This window comes from Apaloderma vittatum, unplaced genomic scaffold, assembly GCF_000703405.1.
Source record: "Apaloderma vittatum isolate BGI_N311 unplaced genomic scaffold, ASM70340v1 scaffold12667, whole genome shotgun sequence".
Lineage (NCBI taxonomy): Eukaryota > Metazoa > Chordata > Aves > Trogoniformes > Trogonidae > Apaloderma > Apaloderma vittatum.
The window spans coordinates 1-25676 of NW_009725736.1; the positions used below are offsets into that span (position 1 = coordinate 1).

The 25676-nt window shown below is 38.1% G+C and overlaps 1 protein-coding gene across 1 annotated transcript in view; it reads right to left on the bottom strand.

Annotated features, from left to right (window-relative positions):
• Positions 1-7843: 7843 nt before the first annotated feature.
• The window catches only part of XPO1 (exportin 1), a 33552-nt gene continuing 15719 nt past the window's right edge, over positions 7844-25676 (bottom strand). Inside the window, exons 4-24 of the mRNA XM_009873017.1 lie at positions 25346-25407; positions 25226-25270; positions 24956-25137; positions 24596-24644; positions 24392-24511; positions 24163-24291; positions 22476-22634; positions 19618-19815; positions 18986-19124; positions 16910-17091; positions 16009-16165; positions 15728-15891; positions 15340-15474; positions 14305-14488; positions 12778-12884; positions 12180-12374; positions 11045-11213; positions 10087-10221; positions 9814-9973; positions 9636-9732; positions 7844-8895 (exon numbers count right to left, since the gene is read on the bottom strand). Of these exons, the coding sequence (XP_009871319.1) occupies positions 8749-8895; positions 9636-9732; positions 9814-9973; positions 10087-10221; positions 11045-11213; positions 12180-12374; positions 12778-12884; positions 14305-14488; positions 15340-15474; positions 15728-15891; positions 16009-16165; positions 16910-17091; positions 18986-19124; positions 19618-19815; positions 22476-22634; positions 24163-24291; positions 24392-24511; positions 24596-24644; positions 24956-25137; positions 25226-25270; positions 25346-25407 (2915 nt within the window). The 3' untranslated portion in view covers positions 7844-8748. The remainder of the gene's footprint in view (positions 8896-9635; positions 9733-9813; positions 9974-10086; positions 10222-11044; positions 11214-12179; positions 12375-12777; positions 12885-14304; positions 14489-15339; positions 15475-15727; positions 15892-16008; positions 16166-16909; positions 17092-18985; positions 19125-19617; positions 19816-22475; positions 22635-24162; positions 24292-24391; positions 24512-24595; positions 24645-24955; positions 25138-25225; positions 25271-25345; positions 25408-25676) is intronic.

Consider the following 25676-nt stretch of genomic DNA (forward strand, 5'->3'; position numbering starts at 1 on the left):
TAAAAGCGTTTGAAGTACTACGGTAGCCTTCTATGCAAATAATTAAATGGAGTTTACCTCATAGTTTTCGGCTCTGGGCTCTTGTTTGCTTGCTTGCGGGTTTTTCTCCCCTTTGGACGGGGCTATATCCTGAACCCTGTGTAACGGCAATTCCCCGCAGGAATCGCTGGGACAACCACGGAAAGACACGGTCCATCTCTTTACAAAAATGAAAAGAACTTGACTTGAAATTACGTAATTTATGCAGATTACAACTACCACTCAAGTTATTGTGTTTTAGGCACGTTTTGAACAAGACCTCAGATTCCAGGAAGGCAAGTTTTTAGGCAAGCGGCAGTCTTCGATGCAAGAAAAACTTTCTTTTTTTGGCCGTCTCTTAATGTTGCTGGCTCGCACGGTCCCTCCCGGAGGTCCCTGTAATTGGAATAGGGATCCCATGAGCGGTTTTTATTTCTGTACTACCACCCAGTGGTGAGGGAGTGTATTACTTTGAATGCTTCTAGTTTACCCACTTTTACATAGGATTAAGGAAACTAATCTATTAATAGCCGCAATGCAGATGCAGTATAGCTTAGCAGAAAGTAAAATAAAACAAATTTGCCAAATAAGGGGGGGAAAAGTTGGAAAGCTGTTCTGAGCTCCTCAGTGTCCGACTTAAATGGAAGAAATACAAAATACACGTCTGATGTCATTGTGGAAATGCAGTTCTGTGTTTGTTGGGGTTTTTTTTATTCTGTGTGCATATTTATTCAGGCTGATAACAGCAGCAGTGGTGGTTGTGTATGTAAACCTCCTGCTCAAGTGCACCGAGCGCTCTCCTCCCAACAGTCCTCAAGGCATCCCTTTGTAAGCTAATCAGTTTGTTAGATAAGAAAAAGCACTCCACTGCTGTTTAAAAACAAGAGACAAGTTATTGTAAACAACAGACCTCGTCTCAGCTACAAGAAGTACTGTGGAACTCCCGAATATACTAGAAGGATCTTTCACCCAGACTTCATGTCACTATTTGTTTTTGAAATACTTTCCACGTTAGGGTTATCATCAAGGATAGCGATTCTTAAATATTCCCTGCTGAATTTTCCATTTACTGAATTAAACTAATACAGAAATTGAACTTCTTTTAGAGTCTACATGAGGCAGATTCCTTGTCCGTCACTTTAGTTCACATCGTATGTTAATGCAGGTACCTTTCAAACAGGATTTCTGAGAATAACAAAGGATACCAATACAAGAGACAAGGGGAGGACCGTGAGTAAATAAACTAAAACTTCCCTGAAACTTATTACTAGGTCTTTCTTGTTATATGTAACTTAGAGATGTTTTAATTCCTGACAGTCATAAGTCTTTTCTAAACAATGTATTTCCTATGGATAGACAGAAATCTAACCACCACTAACTAGTTAGTTACTAAGCTACCTAGTTTAATAAATAAACTTCCACACTGGAGCAGTGGTTTAGTTATTAAAATGACTCAGGTACTGGCCCCTGTAAGCCCTTTTTTGGTTGTGTGATCTCTTCGAGATAGCCTGAAAGCCTTGAAGAATGAGAGCAGCCCAGAATATCACAATTATCACACTGCTCATTCATGCCTGAATTAAGGTACTGACCACCTTTTTTTTCCTGCAACACTGATTTCAAAGCCTGAGCTCTATCGAAGGTGGATCAGAGGCTTTTATGTTGTGTATATGCACATAACGTTGTTTTGCACTTGATCTTGGGCTGTCCTACCTTCTATGTCTCTTGAGATTATTTAAATTACCTTTCCTTTGTATGTCATGCTTTTCACAGCTTCCATGACTTGCCTTTAAAATATGCCACACGCTGGTTTCTGAATCGTATCAGTCTTCATTTTGCTAGAATACCCTTTACTTCTTACCAAAACTGAAGTTACTGAAGTTGGAAGCCAGAGCTGTACAAAGAGAAGCTGAGAAAGCACATCAAGTTTGTCCAATCTAAACCCTGTATCTCCAACAAGTCGTGCTTATTCTCTTCCTTAACCTTTACCATCCTATTGCACAGGTATTGCTGCTAGTAGGGGATGAATCAGTGAGAGCCTTCGTCTTTTGATAGAAAGCGTAGTTCTACAATCTGCATAATCGGATTTGAATTTGCACTTTCCCCTCTTCCTTCCTTACACAGACCTTGCAGTGAATTTTTATAACAGAACCAAAATTAACTGCCAAAACATCTTAAAAAGATTGTTTTCCTGACAAATCAGCTCTTTGATCTGATTGCAGTGCCACATAAACACCAGACTCAGCACAAGGAAGGGGCCTTCTGAAGCGTGGTATCACATGCCGAGTTCAATGAATACAACAGAAGCATATGGGTGACCTTGAGTTACTCCTACTTTTGTGCAGACTGGAACGTCGCCAGCCAAATTCTTTTTACTGCACACAAGATTTTATTTTTTTTTACTTTTTTTCCAGAGATGAAATTGCACTTTTTTTCCCCCTTATTGTTAGCTTCCAAGCAGAAGACAACAAGAGCTATAAAACTGGCCTGGTTACAGTGATCATCAGCCTCACACTCTTCTGCGCATTGCTTTTTTTGCTCTTGACCTTTATTATCTCCTCATGTGCCATCGTTGCAAGGATTTTTGATCCCCAGGAGGCCCACTTTGCTTCCCTTGACTGCAGTGCTCCTTATCTGGAAATATTTGCTCTGGTAAACTGCCAGCACAGTTCTTAGAGGAGCAACTTAGAATGCAAGACCAGACGAAAACTGAAATTCTAACCCCAAACTTAGGACTGGATTAAAAGTGTGAGAACATATATATATAAATCCCAAAACTAACATCCCACCATGGGCCAACATGGATAATACTACAGTCCTGGTTTTCTTTAAGCATTCACCAAAAGAGAAAATAACAATCCTGAGATGCATTAGAGGCTGAGGTAGAAAGACTGGGGCACTGCCCCCCTTCCTTCTTTGGGACACACTTCAGCCTCTCCTAGCCTGCCTCATGCTTTGTTTTTTTAAGATTTTCTGTCTGAACATATATAGTTGGTCAGTTGACCTCAGAATAGTAATTGTAGAATGTGAAAGACAACTGAAACATCTATTTTTTACATTAGTCATGTTGACTAATTTAACCCGACCTTTGTCTGATGCAGGATGACTGAATTATCTTCTGTTTGAACTTTCTGTTGCTTCCCAACGGATTCCTCCTCGGCTGCCACGATTTACAATGAAACGTGAACTACCAGTGATTTTGGCAGGTGCTACAAGGAGTGACAAGCTGGAAAGCAAAATTCTGCTATGCAGGGAGAAAGGGTCAAAACCATGAATCCCAGCCAGTCCAGTTATATCTGTGACCTCTAGTCTGCAATGATGCTGGAAAATGACTGGCATCCATCGCACAGGAAATCCTGAATTTCACTGAAGGAAGGCTCTGCCTGTAAAACGTAAAATTAGCAAAGAAACTTGGCTGAAATGCGACAGATTCAGCTTCAATTTACACACTTTTAAGTATCATCACTTGACTTGCAGTGCTCTCTTAGCATTTTCAACTTTTTAACAAGGTTCATGTCTAACTAGACTTCGACATCACAGCACTCCGTGAGGAAAAATGCAGTTAGTTTGACTCACCCCAGGTACTACGAGAATACACTCAAAAGAAGTCACAACTCTGTTAAGCCAAAACCACGTCATGCAAGAAGAGGTAACGCTCCCTACGCTGCCAGCCTACATTAAACAGGTTGCTCCAAAATCAGCTGTCTAACTGGCCACTCGGCATTTTAGCAGGCAAACCACCTGCATTTTAATAAACATTATTACCCAGCTATTGGGTGTGGTAAGATTCATGCCGTACAGCCAGATAAACAAGGCAAGTTCCCTTTCAGAGCGGTTCCAGGCTGCATCTTGGAGCCTGTTCCTTCCGTTGCAACCTCAGTTAGCAACTACGTTGAAATCGTTTTCTTCGACTCCTCCTGTACGCGTAAAGGTCCTGTGGAGATTTGACTGTAGCTTGAGATTCAGCACTACCAAATTCAACCACTGAATTTTCCAGATGAGACAGTCCGAGGATTATACCCATGTTCTGAACCTCGTATTGGGATAATATCCCTCCCAGTGCACTTCCATCTTTGATTATTTCATTCTATCAAGTAGTTGTCAGGTGACTGGTCATATCTCACTCCTTTGATTTGAAAGCAAGGTGACAGCTTACATTTCTGAGCAACAGTGACAGTGCCACCAGCAACCGAACCACCCTACCAGTCAAGAGTTGTGGGTTTGGGGTTTTTTTTTTGTTCGGGTTTTGTTTTTTGTTGAGTTTGGATTTTTGGTTGGTTTGGGTTTTTGTTTTTGTTTTTTTTTTTTACATTTGGACCCCTTTTGGTCTTTTTTTTTACTGGTAAAACACGCACTCATAGCATTCCTTTGGAGAACTTTTAAGGTTGCGCAGCTGCAAATTTCAAGTTAACCCTGCAAAAGCAAGCTGCTCAGAAGTAAAGCTCAGGGGAGATCACGAGCTAACTGCAAAGGTTTGAAAAGTTCATAAAACCAGTTAGGAAGGTTGAGGCAAAAATGCTGAAGCCAGATCTAGTGCTGAAGAGATGCTGCAAGAGGAAACTGATCCTTACAGTCTGGTCATCAACGTAGGTGTTAGAATAACCATATTTATTAGCAGTGCTAACAAACGGGCTGCAGTCCGTTCTCTGCAGCACACATACACCGTTAGCCCTAGCATGGAATCATGTCAGAGAAAAGTTTTAACTCCTCCCCTCATCCACCAGCCTAAATTATTCTTCCCCAGTCTTTGCTGAAATTACAGAATCCATGAAAAACTGCAGAAGTGAAAATGTATCTTTCCATCTTTGATTTCTGTCATTCTCATCTGTACCATTCCAAAACGTTCCTCATTAATCTCATTTTTCCTTTGTGCTCTTATTTTCTGGTACCCACTTACAGCATAAACACTTGGGCAGTGAGAAAAACGTAATTTTCCTCAGTAGGAGCACACAGGGCAGGCATCTACGTGTGAAATCAGTGCTTCCACTATGTGCTTTAAGTAATTGAGGTGAACCATATGTGAAATTTGACATGAAAACTGAACCCCTGAACTGAAACAGCCAAGCCTTTTCCCAAAGGAGCACTACTGGCCATAATGAGCTTGGACAGGGAAACAAGGATCTCCTAAATCTCAAAGCCTAAAAATAAATTCAAGAAATCAAATGCAGAGGTGCATTTGTGAAGGGCGGACAAAGGAAGAAGACGTATGTTCTTTTACTCATTTTGGCACCAAAATGGTTTTTTTAAAAGCTATTGCCAACATTTACTTTTGCTCCATAACATATGGAGACAAGCCTATCACATGTAAGAAAGGGAAAAAGTCTAGACATATCTCCCAGCAAATACAAACACCACCCCACAAGTCCTGGATCAGTAACTGTCATTATTCCAGAGACAGGCGACTACAGGACAGACTGGCTCTGAGACACAACGCGGCACCAACTCTCAATCTCCTCACTTTAGTTTAGTGCATTATTTTAGTGCACTTTCCCTCAGTATTTTTTTCCCCCCATTAAGAAACCCAGAGCTGAGCTGTTACTGCCTTGCCAGTGCCCAGAACTACAAGAATTCTTAAGCTTCCTTGAGAGATGAGCATTTCTAAAGCTTTTTTTTTGCATAAATATTAGCTTTATTGGAAAATAGTTCACTTAACCAATCAGATTAACACACACCAAATTACTCTAATTTGTTTTTTGTGGTTTTTTTTGTTTTTGTTTTTGTTTTTTTAAAAAAAAGCAAACAAACTAACCTAAAATGCTTTGGAAAATAACCGCTTCAATTACAGTAGCAAACACATAATAGTAGCCTGAAACAAGTACTTGAGGGTGTCTTCATCAGCTAACAGGCAATCAATTCATGTAAACACAGAAAACACCCTGTAATATTTGTATTTACGAAATGTACCTGGAGTACACAGAATTTTGTTTCTTTAAAAAAATCCTTATAGAAATATGCACAAAACATTGGTTTACATATAATTACAAGTTATGTAGATGTTTAGATGATGGTTCATGCTTTTTATCCATATCATTCAATTTACAGTGTGCATCAGAACTAGAACTTTCTTAGATATACATCGTAATTATTTTTTCCACATTCAGGATTAACTGCACACACAAAAAGTCAAATCTTGAATGGTATCCAGGACTCTGCATAAACTGCATTTTTCGAACATCTGCAGAGATCAGCAAAAGGCACCAATTTTTAAGGTAACAAGACCACACTTAAGTTTTTAGATCTAAAAGGGAAGCAAAAACTAAGATTAAAACTTTTGTTACTAGATAATCCAAAAGGTATCAAAATAACAAAACAACTCTTCTCTGGATAAACTTTAAAAAATAAGTTTCAGATTTGTTGTTTGAGAGCTTAGGTCTTCAGTAAACAACCAGACCATGAATCTCAGACTAAAATGCATCTTAAATACAGAAACAAGTAACAGGCATGAAGCACACAAGGATTTTTTCCTTCAAAACTATTTCCAGAGCACTGCTGGTGCTCCTGCATGTCAGAAGCAATTCCGTATTTAGTTCTGTGACTCATGGGAGGTGATCATTCTGACGTCACGCTATCAGTGGTATTTATTCCCATTTTAATAAGATTCTTCTCACTTCTCCACACAGCTTTTGATAATCTGTAGAGCTCCACAATGCTGCGACTCAGCTCGGTCACAAGCCTTTTAATGTCCGTTCCAGATGCGTCCTTCAACAGGACTTCAAGCATTTTACTTTCAACTGCCTATTAAAGATGATACCGCCCTCACGGAGCGGAACAGAAAGCTGTACATCAACAGGACAGGAAGACATGAAAAAGCTTAAATCGTGAGCTTTCAGGAGAGAACAAAACTGAATTTTTAACTAGCGAAATAATGAACAATTTTGTAGGCTGTATTCTAGGTCCTAGCCTTAAAGGCTTTGAGGAATCTTCTCTCCAACAATTAGCAACAGCCAACTCACAATGTTTTTATCAGCAAATGATCTTCGGGCAGAGGCAGCTAAGCTCTTTTAGGGCCAGCTAAGGAAAACCAACAGAGAGATGTTCACAAACGAAAAAGGGGCCAGTACTTAAGACTGGAAACATTCTGGTCACAGCTAAATCCTACATGAACACCGCTAACTCATGCACTTCTACTTCAAAAGGAATATACGGCACAAAGTTAACTACAGGATCCAAACGAATACAGAACAGCTCCACAACTGTCTAAAACCTCGCCTTGCAGCTCTGGGCGAATGGCTGTACTTCGCGTCACAGCCACAACCTTAAGATTAGAGAGCAGGTAAGTGGAAAAACTTTGGGAGAGCTTAACATCAACTGGCAGAAAACGGAGACAAGACATTACAAAAACGGGGAAGCCAAGACTGCACACAACTGTAGCATTTGTACTGCTTCTTGCATCTGTACTTTGTAGATCCGTTAAAATCTTTTAACTACAAAACTTTAGGTAGAAAAATAACTGTAGATCTCGTCTACATGTGTTACTAACAGGTACTAGTAGCAATTGTTGAGTCAAGATCCAGTGCAACACCTCTCTGCAACAAACGGCAGAGTCCGCCTAGCCAGAGAGCAAGAGTACCTTATTTTTGGCATTTTATAGTAATGTAGTACGGAGTACTTATTCAGGGAGGTAAGTCAAAACAGCTACTGCACTTCCAAATGGAACCCAACTTCGTTTACATTAACTTCAAGCACAGCCCAAGTCCTTGAGATGAGGCAAGCCAGAAGCAAGAGTTATCTAGACCTCAAGGAACTTTTCCTACACCTTCAGGATACAAATCTTAAATATGATCACAGCATTTTCATCCAATAAAAGAATAAGCCAAAGAAAGAAAAATAAATGTAAACCAAGTTTATTTTGCTTTTAAGTAGTGTTCTTTAAGCACTACAGCATGGTAAACAATGTAAATTAGTATAAGTCATCTCAAAAGCCAGAGTTGGTTTTTTTTTTATTTTATGAGTTGTTAAAAAGATGCAGCCTATTCTAACAGGATAAATATTTTAACCATTTCACTTCGAGTTAATGAAGGCTCACAAATGAGCAACACTCCTCATTGAGGAAAACAAAAAGCTGTTGTCGACAAAGCGACAGCACACACACAAAAACAAAAGAACTGTGTAAAAATAACTAACTGTACTGTGTTCCCATACTCTTTAGAAGTTGCTTTACAATGGGATGATATGCACATGATCTTGCTGCAAACTTGCCATACAACTTGCAAATACATGTAGCCTAGCCTTACCACTCAGTCCAAAAAGCTGCTAAATTGATCAAAACAAATGCAGCACTATAATCCTCTGCTTAACAATTAATTCAATCTGGTTTACTCAATACCTTTTCTCCTAGACTGCAGGACAGACTAGAAAGAAAATGATCCCGAATTAAAAATCAATACTCTTACAGGAAATTGTATTATTCTGCAATATAGTCTTTTACAAGTTATGCTTTGCCTATTTTCCCCTTAGCCACAAAATGGGCATGAAGTAGTTACTTTCAAAATGCCTTAATTTTCAACTTCATGCAAATCTAAATAAAGATGACCAAACAAAAGCTTAAACAATGGAAGGATATTTCACAGAAAATTTCTTATACAAAAAACACATAAGAAAAAGGGCCACTAGGTGACATTTTAATTTACAAATTGGCATCATTTTGGTCAACAAATATCCAAGTGCTGTTTTCTTCTATCACAACAAAGTAGCTGTACAGAAAGAAAACTGCAAAACTTGTTTTATTTTTTTTTAATCGCACATGTCCTCAGGAATTTCATGTGGATTAAGGATGCCAGGTACAGACATCTGAAGTTTATGCTTCTCCTCTTGAGCCTGCCGAAGGGCTGTTTCTCTTTCCTCCAAGAATAAGTCTGATGTGTCTTCACCTGCAAATTCCTATACAATTCACATAAAAATCATTAGTTTGTTGTCAAATGCTTTAGGCAGAGTAATAAGCTTCCAAAATCCAGAATGATACGGAGAACATCTTCCCTCCACATCTCCTGCCAAACTATTTGCGTGTTCTGCTTTCTGTCCCTAAGGTCAGAATTAATACAGAGGAATGCAAAATATTTTGAAGTTTTCACTACGTGTTACCAAACAGGATGCTACAGTAACCCAGCGATTAGAGCATGTCCCCATTCAAGAAGCATCAGTAAGATTTTGAAAAAACTCACCACTGCAGTATCAAAACTAATTAATAAACTCCTTCCTACAATCTTCCTCAATTCTAGCATCTTTAATGCTACGCTTTTACTTTTCAAGTCTGTCAAGTTTCAAAACAAGTCCCAGTCCCAAGCAGAGTTGAAACATCATCTGGTTAAAAATCGACTTGCCTTATTTCCCATTAGAATTAAGTTTTGCAGCCATCTTGGACACGTGAATTCTATGTACAGCATAAAGCACAAGTGATGACATTTAAGCCCAATTTATAAAAGAAAATCACACTGAAATGGATCATACAATACACTGTTCAAAGTTGTGCAAGCCATCTCACAGAGCTCCCGCTGCATTTTCAACAGCTGCAAAACAACTTGCACCTCCTGAACTAACACTGAATGAACACTGTCATTCCCACAGTATCATCCTGCTGAATAATTGTTTTTTGTTTCTTGAAAACAGCATGACAAACATACCTTGATTTGGACCAGGAAATCCCTTAGGTGTTCCTTGAAGGCAGGAATATCCTGGTTTAAACTGAAGAGTCCCGTTACGAACAGCTTAACCTGGGCACTAACAGTAAACACACCAGTTAGTATTTTTCAAGACGTAACAATCCACTTAAAAGTATTAAAAGAATCAAAGCACACTTACTCTTGCAGGTGAGGAAACGCAGATTTGAGAAGATTAGCAACATACTCCTGAATAAACATTTGGTTGTTCACTGGATTTCCAGGGTTTAATGGAGTACTTATTTTTCCCTCTTCTACTAAGTTGAACATGTATGCGAGGATTGATGCATGCATCGTCAAACCTGACAGAACAGAGTGACACGCACGCAGTTGTTATTCAGAACAGGATGGCCAACAGCACTCGACATTCAAAAGGGCTGTTTTTGTCAACGGGCCCATATATACACGCTCTTACCAGCGGTGTGCGAGGTGTCTGTTACAACCGAGAAAATGTGCTGAAGGATATCACAGAAATATGTCTGATAGAAACTCTGAGCAGCAGTTTCTTCTTGTGCAACATTCTGTAGTAGAGTATAAAGTATCTGAAGTCCTGGAAAACATGCATTAAAAGACTAAGTTACCCACAGAGCAACATTGAAACACCTCTGGGCCCATTTTTTTGCCTTTTCCAAAACGACACAAATATCCCACGGAATTAGGACAGGCACCCAAGACTGGGCAATGATGTTCTCGGGAATCTCCTCCCGTAGCCACTAGAGGGCCATAGCTGCACATACATGACCTGCCCGATTTTATTTGCATTATTAGAAGAACCATTGAATGGCACTAGCAAAAGTGAGAGAAATCCTCTACCAAAAGAGGTGTTTGCTAATTTCAAAAGGGAAAATATTTTCGTGTTTAGAATACAGGAAAACAAAATAACCCTACCAGGTGAAATGCAACTGAAAGGCATCTTTTATCAGTGTTTGCAAGGGACGGGCATATGAGAGATTAAATCCAGTGTGGCTTCACAACGATCTCTTATCTAAGCCCAAGGTATTTAAAAAAAAATGTTGTTGGAATAGGACTTTTATATAGCTTCTCCTTGTATCTTTGATAACCCTCATTCTAGAGGGCTTGTTCTAATTACTCAAGTTTGTTAAACGAGATGAGACATTGAGGTGCTCAATAAAATTTCATCCTAAACTTAAAACAGCTTGCTGCTAAACTGCTGTTGTCTAAAGGAAGTGTAACCAAGGTGTTTCCCTTTCCTTATGTCACAGCCTCACTCCCAGACTGTGAGGGGTACCAAGTCTGACTAAAAAACAACAGCAAGAAAACAATCTACAAAAAAAAAACCCCAACCCAAAAAAAAAACCCCAAAACCAGCTGATAATACAAACTAACTCTGCATATTAAACACTTGAGTTTACCTGTATCTGCCACATTTCTCATTGTATGTTTGAAAGCCCAAATAATAGAATCCAGAACAAGTTTGAATTGTGCAGGTGGAATGGCCAGGAACGCTGGGAAGCAATGAGAATTTACAGCCTGGAGTAGCAAGAAGAAGTTTGTTCTATGTTCAGGATATTCTTCAAAGTCCTAGAAAGAGGAGGAGTGGGAAGGAAAAAAAAAAAAGTAAAAAGTCAAGTTAATGGAATGATGGATCTTTAAGAAAGTGGAATAGGTCAACAGCTGACACAAATCATTCAAGCATTCAGACCTCACGTTAAAATAACTTTAAGCAGAGGTTCCATTTCCCAGTTTTCCCCACCAAAGCTTGTCAAGACCATCTTCCAGAGTTCTACAACACTGGCAGGCTGAGCCACATTCTGTCAGCACACCACCTTAATCGCTACCCAGTGCACAGAGAAACAGGTAGATGGTCTCAGCACTGATTAAGCACCTGTTGCTACAAGGGTACCATTTTTGGTTACACCTTATTGCAAAAGTAGCACTAATTCAGCTGGTAGGGCTCCAGTGTTATGCAAAGACATATTGCACATTATAGTATACTAACTGCAGTACTGAGAAAATTCTCAAAATGACTTATCAGTACTTTATATTAATAAATTTCAAGTATTTATGAATTTTAACCGTTAGTTCTACACTGACTTTTAACTGGAGTACACTTCTGCTTCCAGAAGCACAGCATTCCAAGTCCCCAAAACAGAAAACTTCTAATGACCTACATCAAGAGCTAAACACAGAAATTTCAGGCAATGAGATTAAGACATCCAGCTAGACAGACAGACTCATTTGACCAGAAATTTCTTCAAGGACCACAAATGCACTTTTATGATTGCAAAAAAATAGGCAGATGATCCACAAGACACCACCTATGGAAATGCTATCACAGGAAGAAGGCATGAACCACTGCTTGTAAGACAAAGGCTTTGTAAAACCTCTATGTTCACTACACACTGCCTCCCTTCATTGCATGAAAAGGATACCTGTCACCTAGACATGTACCAATGGCCAAGCCTAGTGGTCTTATAAAACTCCATGTGCATTTTTTTGCCCTCAGTCACTATGGAGATGCCTTATCCAAAATTTAAATATAAATACCTTGTTGATCATGTTTAACGTGCACTCAAAAACAGCATCGAATATCTGAGGTATTTCAGCAGTAATGTGTCCCCCCAGCTTGTTTACAATGATAGCCATAGTACTGAGTACTTCAGGTTCTCGAGCAGCTGGAACATTTCTCTGGTAGTCAATGAGAACTGCATCCAACAAGGGAGGAACAAAGTTTTCAGCTACCTAATTGAAAGAGTAAGCCACAGCTGTAACAATGCAGTTATCAAACAAAACCTCTAGCACATAGTTTATAGCAAAGTTCATTGTTTGGTTACAGGAGATACTTTTCTGAAGGAAGCTTCCATAAACTCCCCTCCCTCTAGATCCACCCAGCAGGGCTTCCAATAGTTCTCTTAAACCTCCTTCAGTCCCTTTAAGATTATTCTCAACTAAAATGAACTGAAGTGTCTCAAATGTAGTTCAAGGCTTACCTTCGCATCATCATACTTTACTTTCTCCTTTATATTTTACAGACCTCCCAAAGCAATCTCCCCATGACCAACTGATTCAGTTAACAACTGAACAAAAACCAGAGTTCTTCCTAATTCTGTCTTTGGAGGTATTTGTATAAAATGAATCTACTTACCATCTGAGGATCATTGGACCTGCTCACCCAGCCAGAAATTAGTTTTAAAGTTTCCCTTTTTACAGTCCTCATACTTCTAATCAAGGGCTGCTTTGTTACCATTTCACCTGAAAATTTTTAAAGCTTCAGTTAATTGGGTAAGGTGTAACAAAAACATTTAACACAGAGAATGCTTGATTTTTATAACCAAGCCACAAATACTTTGAGACTTGTTATGCACATTGTGCAAATAAAAAAAACTACCTCCCCATTCCAGCTCCATTGGTCCAAGTCACCAGTGAGCATTACAACACTGCTACTGACAGTGCCCTACTTAGAGCTTTCAAGAACAAAGCTGCAACTTACTTCTCAAGTAATGCAAATCACACACAGTCACTTAACTACACAGGCTAAGCTTACATCTGATTCTCATTAAGTGATGGGGCGGGAGAACAAGAAAGTTCCTGATTTAAGAGAAATAATCCACTTTTATCCTTAAGAAGCCTTATCCTTAGTTTAGTCATCATCAGCAAAACCTGATCTAATTCTCTGCACAGAACCATACAACCATTACAGTACATGCACAAGAAGACCCAAAGGGTGTAGCTAGAATAACAAAGAAAGAAAAAACCAAAAACAATGCCAAAAATGTAGGATGGCTCATGCTGGCATCAGAGCCATCTCTGGCAAGATAGAGCCACTTGGGAAAACACTGAGGCAACTAGAATCACAGCAGTTGTTGATCTAGTACCACATCAGGACTACAGGCCTGTTCCTGACACGGGCAAATTCCGGCCCTTAGAGCTGCAGAATCACAAGGTATTGATTTCTGAGCCACTTTTATTCTGAGTTCTGAGAAGCTACTTCAAGGTAAGCCAACCACTCAGTTACAAATTTTATTTAACACTCACATTTCCAAATACCATTGTCTGCAGCAGCAAGAAAGCTGGTCGTACCACAGAATTCAGTAACTGACTCATTAAATTTTGTAATGAATTACTAAGAAGCATATTCTACTCAGACACCCTAGGCCTCAGTTTACCTCATAAACATAGGTTCACTGATAATCCCTTCTCAGTGACTGCAAACTTGGTTTATCATGACTTTCAAGGACCTTCATTACAGTTGTATTTCTGTAATAAAGCTTTTTAGTAGCACAGTATCATACCAAAATCCTGCCAACAACTTCAGAAAAAATAAATGACGTTCTTTTTCAATACTCAATATTAGAGTAACCTGAAAGAACACATGCTACAACTTTGTCTCATCAAGATGCCTATTCAGTTTAAATAAGCATCTATGGTGGTTTGCATCATTTCTAAACCTTCCTGTTTACAAGTGTTTTTTCCTCCCTCTCAGATCAAGAGTTCTTCATTTCAATAAAACATCTGGTTAACAAAAAGCAAACAAAAAAACCTAAAAATGCAGTCATTCTCCACTTCCTCAAACAATAAAACAAACATAGTAAAATTAGCCTAACTGGAAGGTACTCTGAATCCTCATGACACTGCACACTCCCATTTTCAGAAAGAGAACAGAATTTCTTACCATTAGCCTGAATAGCTGCAGAAATATTTTCACTTAGGCACTTGTACACATTCAGCATATCTAGATAAATTCTCCCAAGCTGAATCACAAAGGGGTGGCCAACCGCCTTACATGCTCTTACATTGGTTTTGAGAATGCTACCAAGCTGCTTGACTGTCTCAGGATCCTTTAGAATATCGACATTCTGTTAAAAAAAGAGAGTCCATTTTGTAGTGAATAAGACCACCCTTCAGCTTTTGATATAAAAGTCTAAGTTTAATTATTTTACATGCAGCATTAAAAAACATATCAATGAGGTTTACAGACTTCATATATGCTGCTCTTTAGTCACGGCACTTGCCACTATCTCAGATTCAGAGTAAAATTTCAGTTAATCTAATTCTGCTTTTTTTCAGAAATATTTTTGCTGCAGTGGTACAAGCATGACTTGAGTTGAAGTAATGAACTAAGAAAGAAAGATTAAGGAGGTGAAAACACACAGAAGTGGTCCAAAGGAAAGGCAGTATTTATTCTTGTTTTAAGAAGGAATCCAGATCTAGAAATGTAACAAAAGCTTGCTTAAGTTTCACAATCTTAATTAGATTAACTTCAACTGGACTGATCTCTTGGGCAGTGCAAGACTCTTGTTCTTCAACATGTGAAGATCAAGTATTTTGAAAAGACTGAAAGGAATTGAAAACATAAGTAAGAAATAAAAATGTGCTTTAAAAGAATGATGGGAGAGAATGGAGAAAGAGTGAATAGTAATTTTAGTACTTTAACTTTTATTCAGAAAGAAAGCCCACTTCTAAACCAGGTGAAAGGGGAGCCTTGGAAAAAACTACTGAAACACATTTTGTGCAGTAACAGAAAAATATCCTTTATCAGACTAAAGTCCAGTACTACTTCCGACATTTAGGTCCGCTCTCTCAAAGTAACACTTCTACTGGCATGTCAATGACTGCTTTAGCCACCTTAAGGTCCACTACAGCTACGCACACTTCATGGGGTTTTCTTTACCTCAACAAACGATACAGTTAAAATTTATGAGCTTACTTTTGTTGCCTGTTGAATTATGCTGTCCCATACTTGATTAGGTAGCAACATGTATTTCTCTATCAGATGCTCCTGCACAGTCTGGTCTGTTTGTGCCCCAATCATGTATCCTACTGCTTCATAGAATGTATGCACCTGGCAGGAACAACGACAAGTTGTCAAACAGGGAGGTTAATAAGGAGTAAGGAAAATTTTATGGTGTTCCAAACAAGCATTCTAACCAAGATCCCAGCAGTGCAACCTGATCATACTATTGATACCCTAACGCCACCACCAACAAAAATCTAAAGAATGTAATTGAAGCCGTGAAAACCACTGCCACACTCCAACATGCAGCGAACTTTCGATAAGTCTTTAGGAATTCCTCCCAAGCCTGAATTAAACATACCTGTTGTGGCTGAAGGTCACAGATGATTGTATTAATGTTGTTCAAGATTTCATCAATAAACGGCATGACCTCTCCCACCTGAACTTGAACAAAGTGCCGGCGGCATTTTTGTGCTATTTTTATGAAGGTATCACAAGCCATATCCTGGACGCCATCGTGGGTTTCTAAATTAAACCAAGTCAGTTACTGCTCTGTATTTTTCCTCCCATACACATAAGTGTATGGGTGCCATTTTGTTAATTTAAATAATTAAATCAGCAAATAAAAACCCAAGTAGTTACCATGCATAAATTCAAACAGCTTGTTGACTACTGTCTTCAAAAACTTCCAGTGAGCTCTCAAAAACCGTGGGTATTGACCTACTATATACATAATATTTGATGCAATAATGGCTTTATTGTCTTTTCCTCGCTTTTGTTCACAGAGTCCCAGGAGATCCTACAACAAAACATATTTTTTAGTTTTCTCTCCAAGTTCGTCCAGTTCAATTAAAAGCACTAAAAGACAAAGTATATAATCCTACAAAGAGCTGTATTTTAAAAGTGGTTGACATAATCAAGTTCAAAGTCTAAAAGGGAAAAACAGAAAACAAAAAAACAACACAACAAAAAATCTTAAATGGATTAAGATTGGGGTGATGCAATTGTTTAAGTTTCAAGTAAACCTGGAACACTGTGAATCTCCATTTTAAATATATCTAAAGACTTCTGCAGAGAGGACTTCAACAAGCCTCACACAGCATTTAATATTGACCAAGCAGTTGATACCAAGACAGATTCCATACCAAGTAAAAGGAATTAAACTAAATCTTCTGTATGACTTGTTAAAGTAAGGTCCATTACTATGGTAAAAAATGCATTGTTCCAGGACTCTTTCCATGATTGCTACTCTATTTCACTAGCAATCCCGTTCCATGTCTTCTGCATCCTCAAAGAAAAACACTTCTTCATGAACTATATTTTATCCCTGAAATTTTCAGCGCGAGAAGGTCATTTGGATTAAAGCATTACTCACAGCTAAGGAATTTATCAGCCTTAAATTCAGGATATAAGATTTCCCATTAATTTATTCTTGCTTGCCATACAAGGTAGCTTACTAAGAACATACAGCAGTATTTTTGACAACTTTGTTTCTTGGTCATGAACTACAATTATGACAAAGGGTGCAAAATTAGCATGATACCTTAATTACTGTAACAAGGAATCTTTTTTCATCTTCTTCATGCATTGCACCACTGATTGATCCTATAGCCCAACAAAGGGTATTCAAATTTTTCCATGACCATTCTGTTCCGTTCACTTGATTGTGAAGTTTTTCAGTCATAATTCGTTCCGTGTCTGCATAATCCAGATGTGTAAGATAAACTGAAATACACCAACAGTGAAAAGGCACATTTTAAAGCAACAAGCTGCATCACCACTCTGTTAGCAAAGTTAAATTTATCACAAAAAGACAATCAATTTGTTAGGTAAGCACAATGCTTTTTTCCTTAACTCATGACAGAATGAGCTAAAAATTTAAATGCAAATTTGTTAAACGTCTATTTTAAAAGACAGACAATAAAGTTTTACTAAGAATCTGTATTTGTTCTAAGGAATCTCAGCAAAACACCACATGCAAATGATGTCAGAAGCATAATTCAATGAATGTTTCACGGACCAGTCAAATCAGTAAAGTCGCCAAGTTCCATTATTAACACAAGGCATACAAACCCACTGGGATTGGCTACCTCTGAGGGACACTATACAACGTGTAAGAAATCAATCCATTTTTCTTCTGCTCTTTATTTCAGTGTCATTAAGTCTGCTGGGTTCAATAATCCACCACTAAGGTGGAGATGGGACTCCTCTAAACAAGTCTAGATGGGACTGCACACACCTCAGACACTTGCATCAGCTCCTAATAGCATTAATGTCCCCAATACAAAATTCTAAATCCCAGCAAGTCAAAAGCAATTTAAGGCCAGATTCAGAAATAGATTTACTGTGCCACAGCATACAGCTTCCATCACGTTATTGCAAATTACTATTTTTAAGTGAATCTTGACGATAATACACTATAAGGAATATTTAATATCAGGAATCATATACTAACTACATCCAGATTTCCATATAAATACTCTTGTATCTGGAAAGATGACACACAGTCATAGTTTACATAGAAAAAATCAAGCACACAAACAAAAAAAACCCAAAACATGTTCCATACAATAATATACTAGAACTAAACCAACCCTGGCTGTACCTCTGTCATAAGTGCAAAGGTAAGCATAAAAAACCCCAAACCACAAACACTTTGCATCACATGCCTTTTCCCTGCCACCCTCTCTACTCCTAGTTCATAAACTTGTTACTACACACTCAGTGTTCACCTGAAGCAGTTGCATTTTACAGAAAAAGATTTATCCCTGAAGGTTTGATGCCCTAAAAAACCATGATAATCCTAATCCCTGCTGCACCCTCAAATTGCAGTTCGGAGTCTGAATTTTTTTTTTTTCCTCAAAAAACCCCTAAGTTATCACTACAACACACAGGTATTATCAATTCACTGCTAAAACGGCCACAGTTGAATGTGAGACTTTTAAAGATAATAGTATAGACATACTAGAAGCAAAATATAACTCGCTCCATTAAATGTTACAGAAATACTGATTCTGGTGTTCTTCAGCATGCTCACAGCATTCACACGTGGGGTTTTTTTTCTACATGATACGTAATTATTGTGGCTTTTGTATTTTCAAGCAAGGTCATTTGAAGACCTCAGCGCTAATTCTGGCAATGATTTCTGAAGCTTAGGTTCAGTCTGAAATTCTGCACTGTGCTTAAGAATACTAATATTTAGAAGATCCATTGAAAGAAGAAATTGTTTTTGCTAATGAGCACTTGGTCTACAAGACTGCACGTGAAATAACAACCAACAACTCTGCTTCAGAAATGTCTTTCAAGTTTTCTGATCAAACTAAGGTTTCATTGGATTTGAAACATTTTGGTATAAAGGACTATCGAAAGATGTTCAACAGGAAAAGAGACAAAAATTAAGCAGTTTATTACTTCTTAACCAAGTTAAACATTACATGTGCTCAAAATACAAAACTTCAGGCCAATACTGCTTCCTCCCTTGCAAGTTTGTGTACTGCTCCTCCCTGATAATCATTTTACCCACATATAATTCAGATCACAGGCTAACAATCTGTAACATATATGCTGCTGATAGAGCTGTACAGGCCTACAGCACAAAACCACCTGCTGGTACACTTACCCAATGTTTCTCTCATATTTTTATACAAGTTTATGGAGTCTGTATCCTTCATAAATTCTCGTACTACTTCACCTTGATCATTTTCCACCACTAGGACTTCTTCAGGTTTAGCCATACGGCTAACCATAAGCAATCGAACCTGCAGGTTGTCAAGGAAATTGAAAACTTATCAAACTACCATGACAATACACACAGAGCCATTCAGAATACAGCCTGCTGATTTCACTCTCTCCATGAGCAAGCCAAGTAGTTACAAAAACTAAACACAGCCTATGAAGTGTACTTTCTAGAACTTCAAAATGCATTTGTAATATTTGATCTTTTAAATCACTTTTTCCATACACACTTTTTTCCCCTACAACCGTAACACTCCTGTCTTCATCTGTTTAAAGAAACCATTTAATACCATTTATTTTTTTAAGAAAAGTCTTACATCTCAAACATCATATTGATACTCCTGTCATATACTGAAGACATCCAATTTTGCACTTGTAGCACACTAAGTAACTGGAGGTGACTCAGTTATCCAACTACTCTAAGTTTTCCTTTGCCACTCCTTATATGGAAGAAAATCTCTTGATTCTTAAACAGTATCTAAATCTTTACAGTATTGTAACTTAATCATTGATTACCTTGGACAACACAGGCAAATAAAGCTGTCTCCTTGGAGGAACGTCAAAGTGTTGACTTGCCGAAAGCAATGGAGAAGCAGATGTTGAAAATGGACTTTCCCTGTAGAGCTCAGCAGCTAAATGGTTCCAATATTCAAGACAAATCTTGAAAATTTCTGTTTCTTCAACTTCTGATACCAATAACATATAATGTAGAGCCTGGAAAAGTGGTTTAAACATCTGATTACTAATCAGTTCTGCAGATAAAATGACAGTGCTTCAACTTCAGTTAGCCAAATAGTGATAAAATGCCAAATTAACATAAAAGTCAGGCACAAGAGGCATTAACATTGCAATTACCTTAAAACTCAGATTTCTGACCAGCGTAACAACTCAAAACCACAGTGCCTTGTCACCTATTTTCAAAGCACATACCAATCCATAAATGCAAAGTAGCCTGAAGACATCTTACAAAACCACCACAGCCAAATAAGCCTGCTTGTAAATTATCAAACACACAGCCTCTGGTCCTTCTGCAAGGCACTTTCATCCACAGCCTCAAAAATCCCTCAACAGCTCATTTCTAGGACTGCTATTCTCAAGACTATTACTGCTACTTTGTTCTGGATCTTCACATCCTGAAGAACTGAAGGCAGCCATCAAAGCTGTACTGCTCACTTGCTTTCCTCCAAAGCCATCTACCAGAACATTTTCCATTTCTTTACTGACAGATTGAGAAAGGAAGACCAGTGATGCAATTCTGACAGACTGAGGCACCAACCATAGAAATGAGAACTACACAGCAAACATTTTTTACCTAGCTGCTTTTTTTTTTTTTCAGTCCCCTGATAAAAAGATACCAAAACAACAGCCCAGCAGTGAACAAATCAGAATGAAACACGGAAATTTGAAGACGTTTTCATAGCTTAAGTAACTCGGAGTATTTTAGATGGTAAAGACCTGACTCAGCATCTGTATCTCTAACATCAGAAGACGGATTCAGAACAACCATCCCTTTTTCTTGGTAATTTCCCTCGCAGTAACTTATACAGCTTCCTTCCCTAGTCTACATGGCTCCAACAAACCCGTGGAACAATTTCAGAAGATCCAATACAGTCAAAGTTCAGGAGCAAACAGGTTGGAATTACACAGAACTTTAAGTAAATGTATAACTACCTTTTACTACACTATCACAAGAGTGATATTTGCAACCATTTCAGGCCAGTCCTTGGCCTAACTTTGTGAAACATTTAAGCATCCTGTACAGTCATTCAGAACTGAGTTTTGTAGACATCAGTTTTAAAAGAATTTAACATTCTTACATGAGAAAAGATAGGAGACAAATACCCAAAAACTGCACTCAAAACTTGCACACAACTGCAAAGGACATGCAACAGCTTCTGCCATTTACACAGGTCTTCCTAATAAAAGCCTTGACGTAAGTAGAAACTTAAGCTGTGCTTCCCTGATTTACAGTTATTTTGGAAGTCTACTAAGTGCAAGTTCATGAATGATTTGGGAACTGTTCATGGTTCTTTATTAAATAAAGTAGTGATACTCTGTCTTCTAAACAAGCTCCAATTTGCAAAACTTAATATGTATTTTTTGTAGAGGGCTACCTCCAGAAGAAAAGTATTGAGAGCAGTAGCTGTAAAACAGGGTAGAATTCAGATGGACACGTGAGAGTACAGCTAATCCACCTGCAAGACGTGATTCCCCCTTCCAATAGAACCCGGCCTCCAGGTTTAAATCGCGGTATTGGTTTTCTACCTCTGTCTCAGGGCAGTTCCTCACCCTATCGCCTCCATACCCACGCAAGGCTTGATTCTGGGCCCAACATGTGGCACTTCAAGGGGTTATGGAGCCAGTGTCAGTCCCTTGGAGCTCAGCAGTGGGAAGAAGCTAGCAAAAGAGCCACCACAAAACAGCTCACCCACAGCAAGGTTTTTCTTCATAATTAAAAGAATACAACCAGAAAGAACTAATTTTGTGATCTAGCTTCACTACAGTATGAGCTAGTACCTTGAGTACCTTGTTTAGTCAGCACCTAGAATTTAAGCCTTCCCAACCCTTCTCCTCTCTTAGCTCAATTTCCAGTAATTTCCACAGAGTCCAGTGGTTCTGACAGCACAGTTGCACTTTACTATCAAAACTGAAAAGAACACAGCTGTCTGCAATAAAAGCAGCAACAAGTAGAGAGAGGATGATGTAAATCTTATTCTCAGCATGTGCTCTAAGATAGCTGATAGTAGTGGTCCATAGGTACTCCTCCAGGACTGGTAATATTACAACACAGCACATATAATCGTTTGATAGAGCTCTGGCATTAAGCTTTACTGGCATACTCAGTGTTTATTACACAGACACAGAATTATCATCCTTTGGGATTATTTCTGAACTCTTCCAGTGGAACTTTGGGAAATGGCAAATTGGGCAAGAAGCTACATCAGGATGGAAGCACTCAACTACAGCATGCGCTGTACCCTAGAAACCAGCTGCCGATGCTGAGTAAAAACTGAGATGCTTCACATGGGCTAAGTCATAGTAACACCTCTACAGGAGAGTTAAACCAGAAAATATATGTAAAAAACCACACACGAATGTATCTTAGAGCAGTATTAAATGCTTTCAAGCAGGAACACAGAAGGAGCGAGACCAACCTGTGGTCTTCAAAAATACTATTTTCAGTCATCCTGTACTAGAGTACTTTTGAAGCATACTAGGAAACAGAAGTTTTCCAAGTTATTTTATATTCATGTGACTTATAATTATGCAAAGGACACCAAGTACAATAATCACAAAATCTTATTTTTATCACATCCTCTAAGTACGAGAACATGCTTGCTATATTTTTAAAACAGATAAATTGAAGAACTTACTTCCATTAACGTTTCCCTCAGATTTAATCTTTTCTCTATAAGTTGACCATGCTCCTTGAGGAACGTGCAGAGAAACAAACTGAGATTCTGAATGAAATTCTGTTCATCATCTTTTCCATTTGAGTATGCAAGTCGGATATTGGTATTTAAAGGAAGCATCTAATAAAAAGAATACAGATATAATCAAGAATTTCCCCTTACACACAGAACTACTGCCTACTAAAATACATCTTGCTCTTTCAAAAACAATAAAAGAACAGGAAAAAAAAGAAGAAAAAAGCTCCTTGCTTTTCACAGCATCCCTTCTTTACCAAGCTTTCTTACAGAAGTCTTACAGCTCCTTCATTTCATGCTTGACCCCAAGACAGACGGTAAGGGGAAAATGCAAAGAGATACGAAGGTTCTGAAGAACTGAACCTTTTTCCAACCCCTTGTAACAGAAGCTAAACAAGAAAAGTACCTACTCTCTCATTGACATTTCTAACTGGCATCAGGCAAAGAAGTTCAAAATGTGTTTGTTATCCATCCCTAATAACCTAAGTTTCAATACATTGCAGCATCGTAATGTTAGAAACAACATGAAAGACCACCTCCTTAACACTCAGAAAATAGGAAGGAAGACTCTTGACTTACAGATGTCCCCAGCACCTCTTAAGAGGTGTGCTAGCTTTTAAATTCTAGCATTATATACACTAAAAATCATTATATACAATTAAAACTTATCAACACTGTCATCGAGTAGTGAACTACATTGTTCAATGTCATACTATTAAGCTATAGAACAGAAAGAACATAGTTTAACACTTTTGCTGCTGCATGGTTCTCCAACTTCCTTTTACAAAGCTCAGAGACAATGCCAAATATTTGCAATAAATGCAACAGTTGAGCTAAAGACCTGCAGGTTGCAAAACATGCCAAATATTCAACTTCATATTCAACTGATGCTTTCAGGAAAAGCTTAGGCCAGATGTATTGGCATTTGTCATCAAGAGCATCACCTGCAGTAACTGAGGAAGTAATGTTCTGCTACACAAAATAACTTCAGTGTGTGCAAAAATCTGCCTTTACATTTAACTAACTGCATAAAAATCCTACAGCTCCACTTGAAGCTGGAGGAGAAAAAAAAGGCATTAAAGGAATCACGCCTGTTCTAAAGAACCTCCAAGATGGACCACCATTGCAGGGGAACAAGCTGTAAAAACACCACTTCAGCCGTACATCTAAGACACAAAAGCCATGAGGAAAACTACAAACCTGTGTTCCTGAATAAACCGCTTAGAGAGCAATCATCAAATTACATAAATTTAAAGCAGTTTTATGCTTTAAACATCTAAAAATTTTTATCCGTTTCAAAAATTAAATGGCAAATTGCAGAAGTTAGGTCAGTTTAGGTCTTACGAGTCATGCAGTACACGTTTTATTGCATCTCTCAACTTTCCCCACCAGACAGCCTAAAATAACTATTAAATTAATCAAATCAATGCAGCAGAGAAGCAGCTGTGGCCTGGAGTCCAGAAAACACACTTAGCATCTTCTGATCAAGCCGTAAGTATCACTGAACAGTATTTGTGCTGTCAAGAGCTCCATAATGAACATAAACCTGTCAACAGAACCAGCTTCTACAGAAATTGATTTTGCAGAACAGAAGTGTCAAAAGAGACAGATTTTTGTTAAAAAAAAAAATTACCTGTTTTAACTGCATCATGGTCAGTGTAAAAAGTGTTACAAACTGTTCTTCATACTGGCTTACACTGACACCTGCAATCTCTGTGAGGCACTTCAAAGAGACGTTTCGAAACATGGGAACATTTAAGAACTATTGAAAGAAAAAAAAATAGTATTGCAATAGCATTGCATACTAAGCTTTTTTGCAACTTGTATTTCAATTTAAGAGCCATCAATTTTAGTCTAAATACCTTGTATATTAGTGTGCTGATTAACTTGGTCTCAAATATATATCCCAGAGGAATCCAGTTCAGAAATCGTAGCAAAGTCTCCAAAGTTGCATGAACTAAGGGAGCATTCTGGGAGTTTTCCTGTAAACGACCATTAGTGTTTATGACATTGTTAGGCAGGATGGGGGGAATTTTTAAAAACATCATTTAAGAGATAAGACTTACCATCACAAATTGACACAGTTGAAATATCTGAGAAAATTCATTGCACATGCTAAAGAAGAAAAAGATACAAAATTAAGCATTTCCACGTTCCATAAACAATCCCATCTACTTTAATCAAACCATCTATGCTCACAGAACATGTTCCGAAGACCTATGCCCATGGTGGCATTCACAAGCTTTTACCTGTTTTCACAGTAATAATACATGCACTGCTTTAAAGAAAAAGTAGTAATCCACTCAGACTCAGAAAACAAATTAGACAGCTGCAAGTGTTCACTCAAAATCTCAAAGTGAGAGCAACTATTTAGGAGCAAGCAAAGTTTATCTTTTTTATTAAGACTTAAATATGTATATACTTGCCTGTCTTTCAAATGCTTAGCTTTTACTTGAGTAATCTGCCCACTGGAAAAATCAAACACTTCTTCGCTCAACAGTTTAAGGATCACCATATTGTTCTGGCAGAGGCTTTCACTAGTTCTGCTTGCACCCACAATATCACTTATAAAAGTCGGCCAGTGCTTTGGCCATTCCTGTTTCAGTATCTGAAAAGCAAAGCATCCACATGTTACGTACATGTGCAAAGTCAAAGACTTTACAACAACTTTTAAGACTTTAGGAACTGTAGCTTACCTGAACAAGAATCATATTCAGTTTCCCAATATATACTTTCTCTTTCTGGAGAAGAGAAAAGGAGTCAGTTTATGCATAATATTCTCCTCCCTCTTTGTCCCCTGAAAAGAATTCACTTACTTCTACACATGTTGGATCAGATGAGGTCTTGATAATTAGGCCGACAACATACTTTTTAATACCTGGAGAAGAGGAGTTAGGGATTTACTTTCAACTATGCCAGATGTATAAATAAATAAATAAATAAATAAATAAGTAGTGTGAATATTATTATAAATATGACTATTATAAATATTATAAATAAGAATTTCTGAGTTTAGATTCTTGACATTTTGAAAAATCAAACCCCCAAGGAACATATATGCATGTCAGTAAGCACTTGTGTTCTACAGGAAAGGAAAACAAATCCACCTTTTTATCAGTTTCACAAGAGGGTATTTCAGATATACAA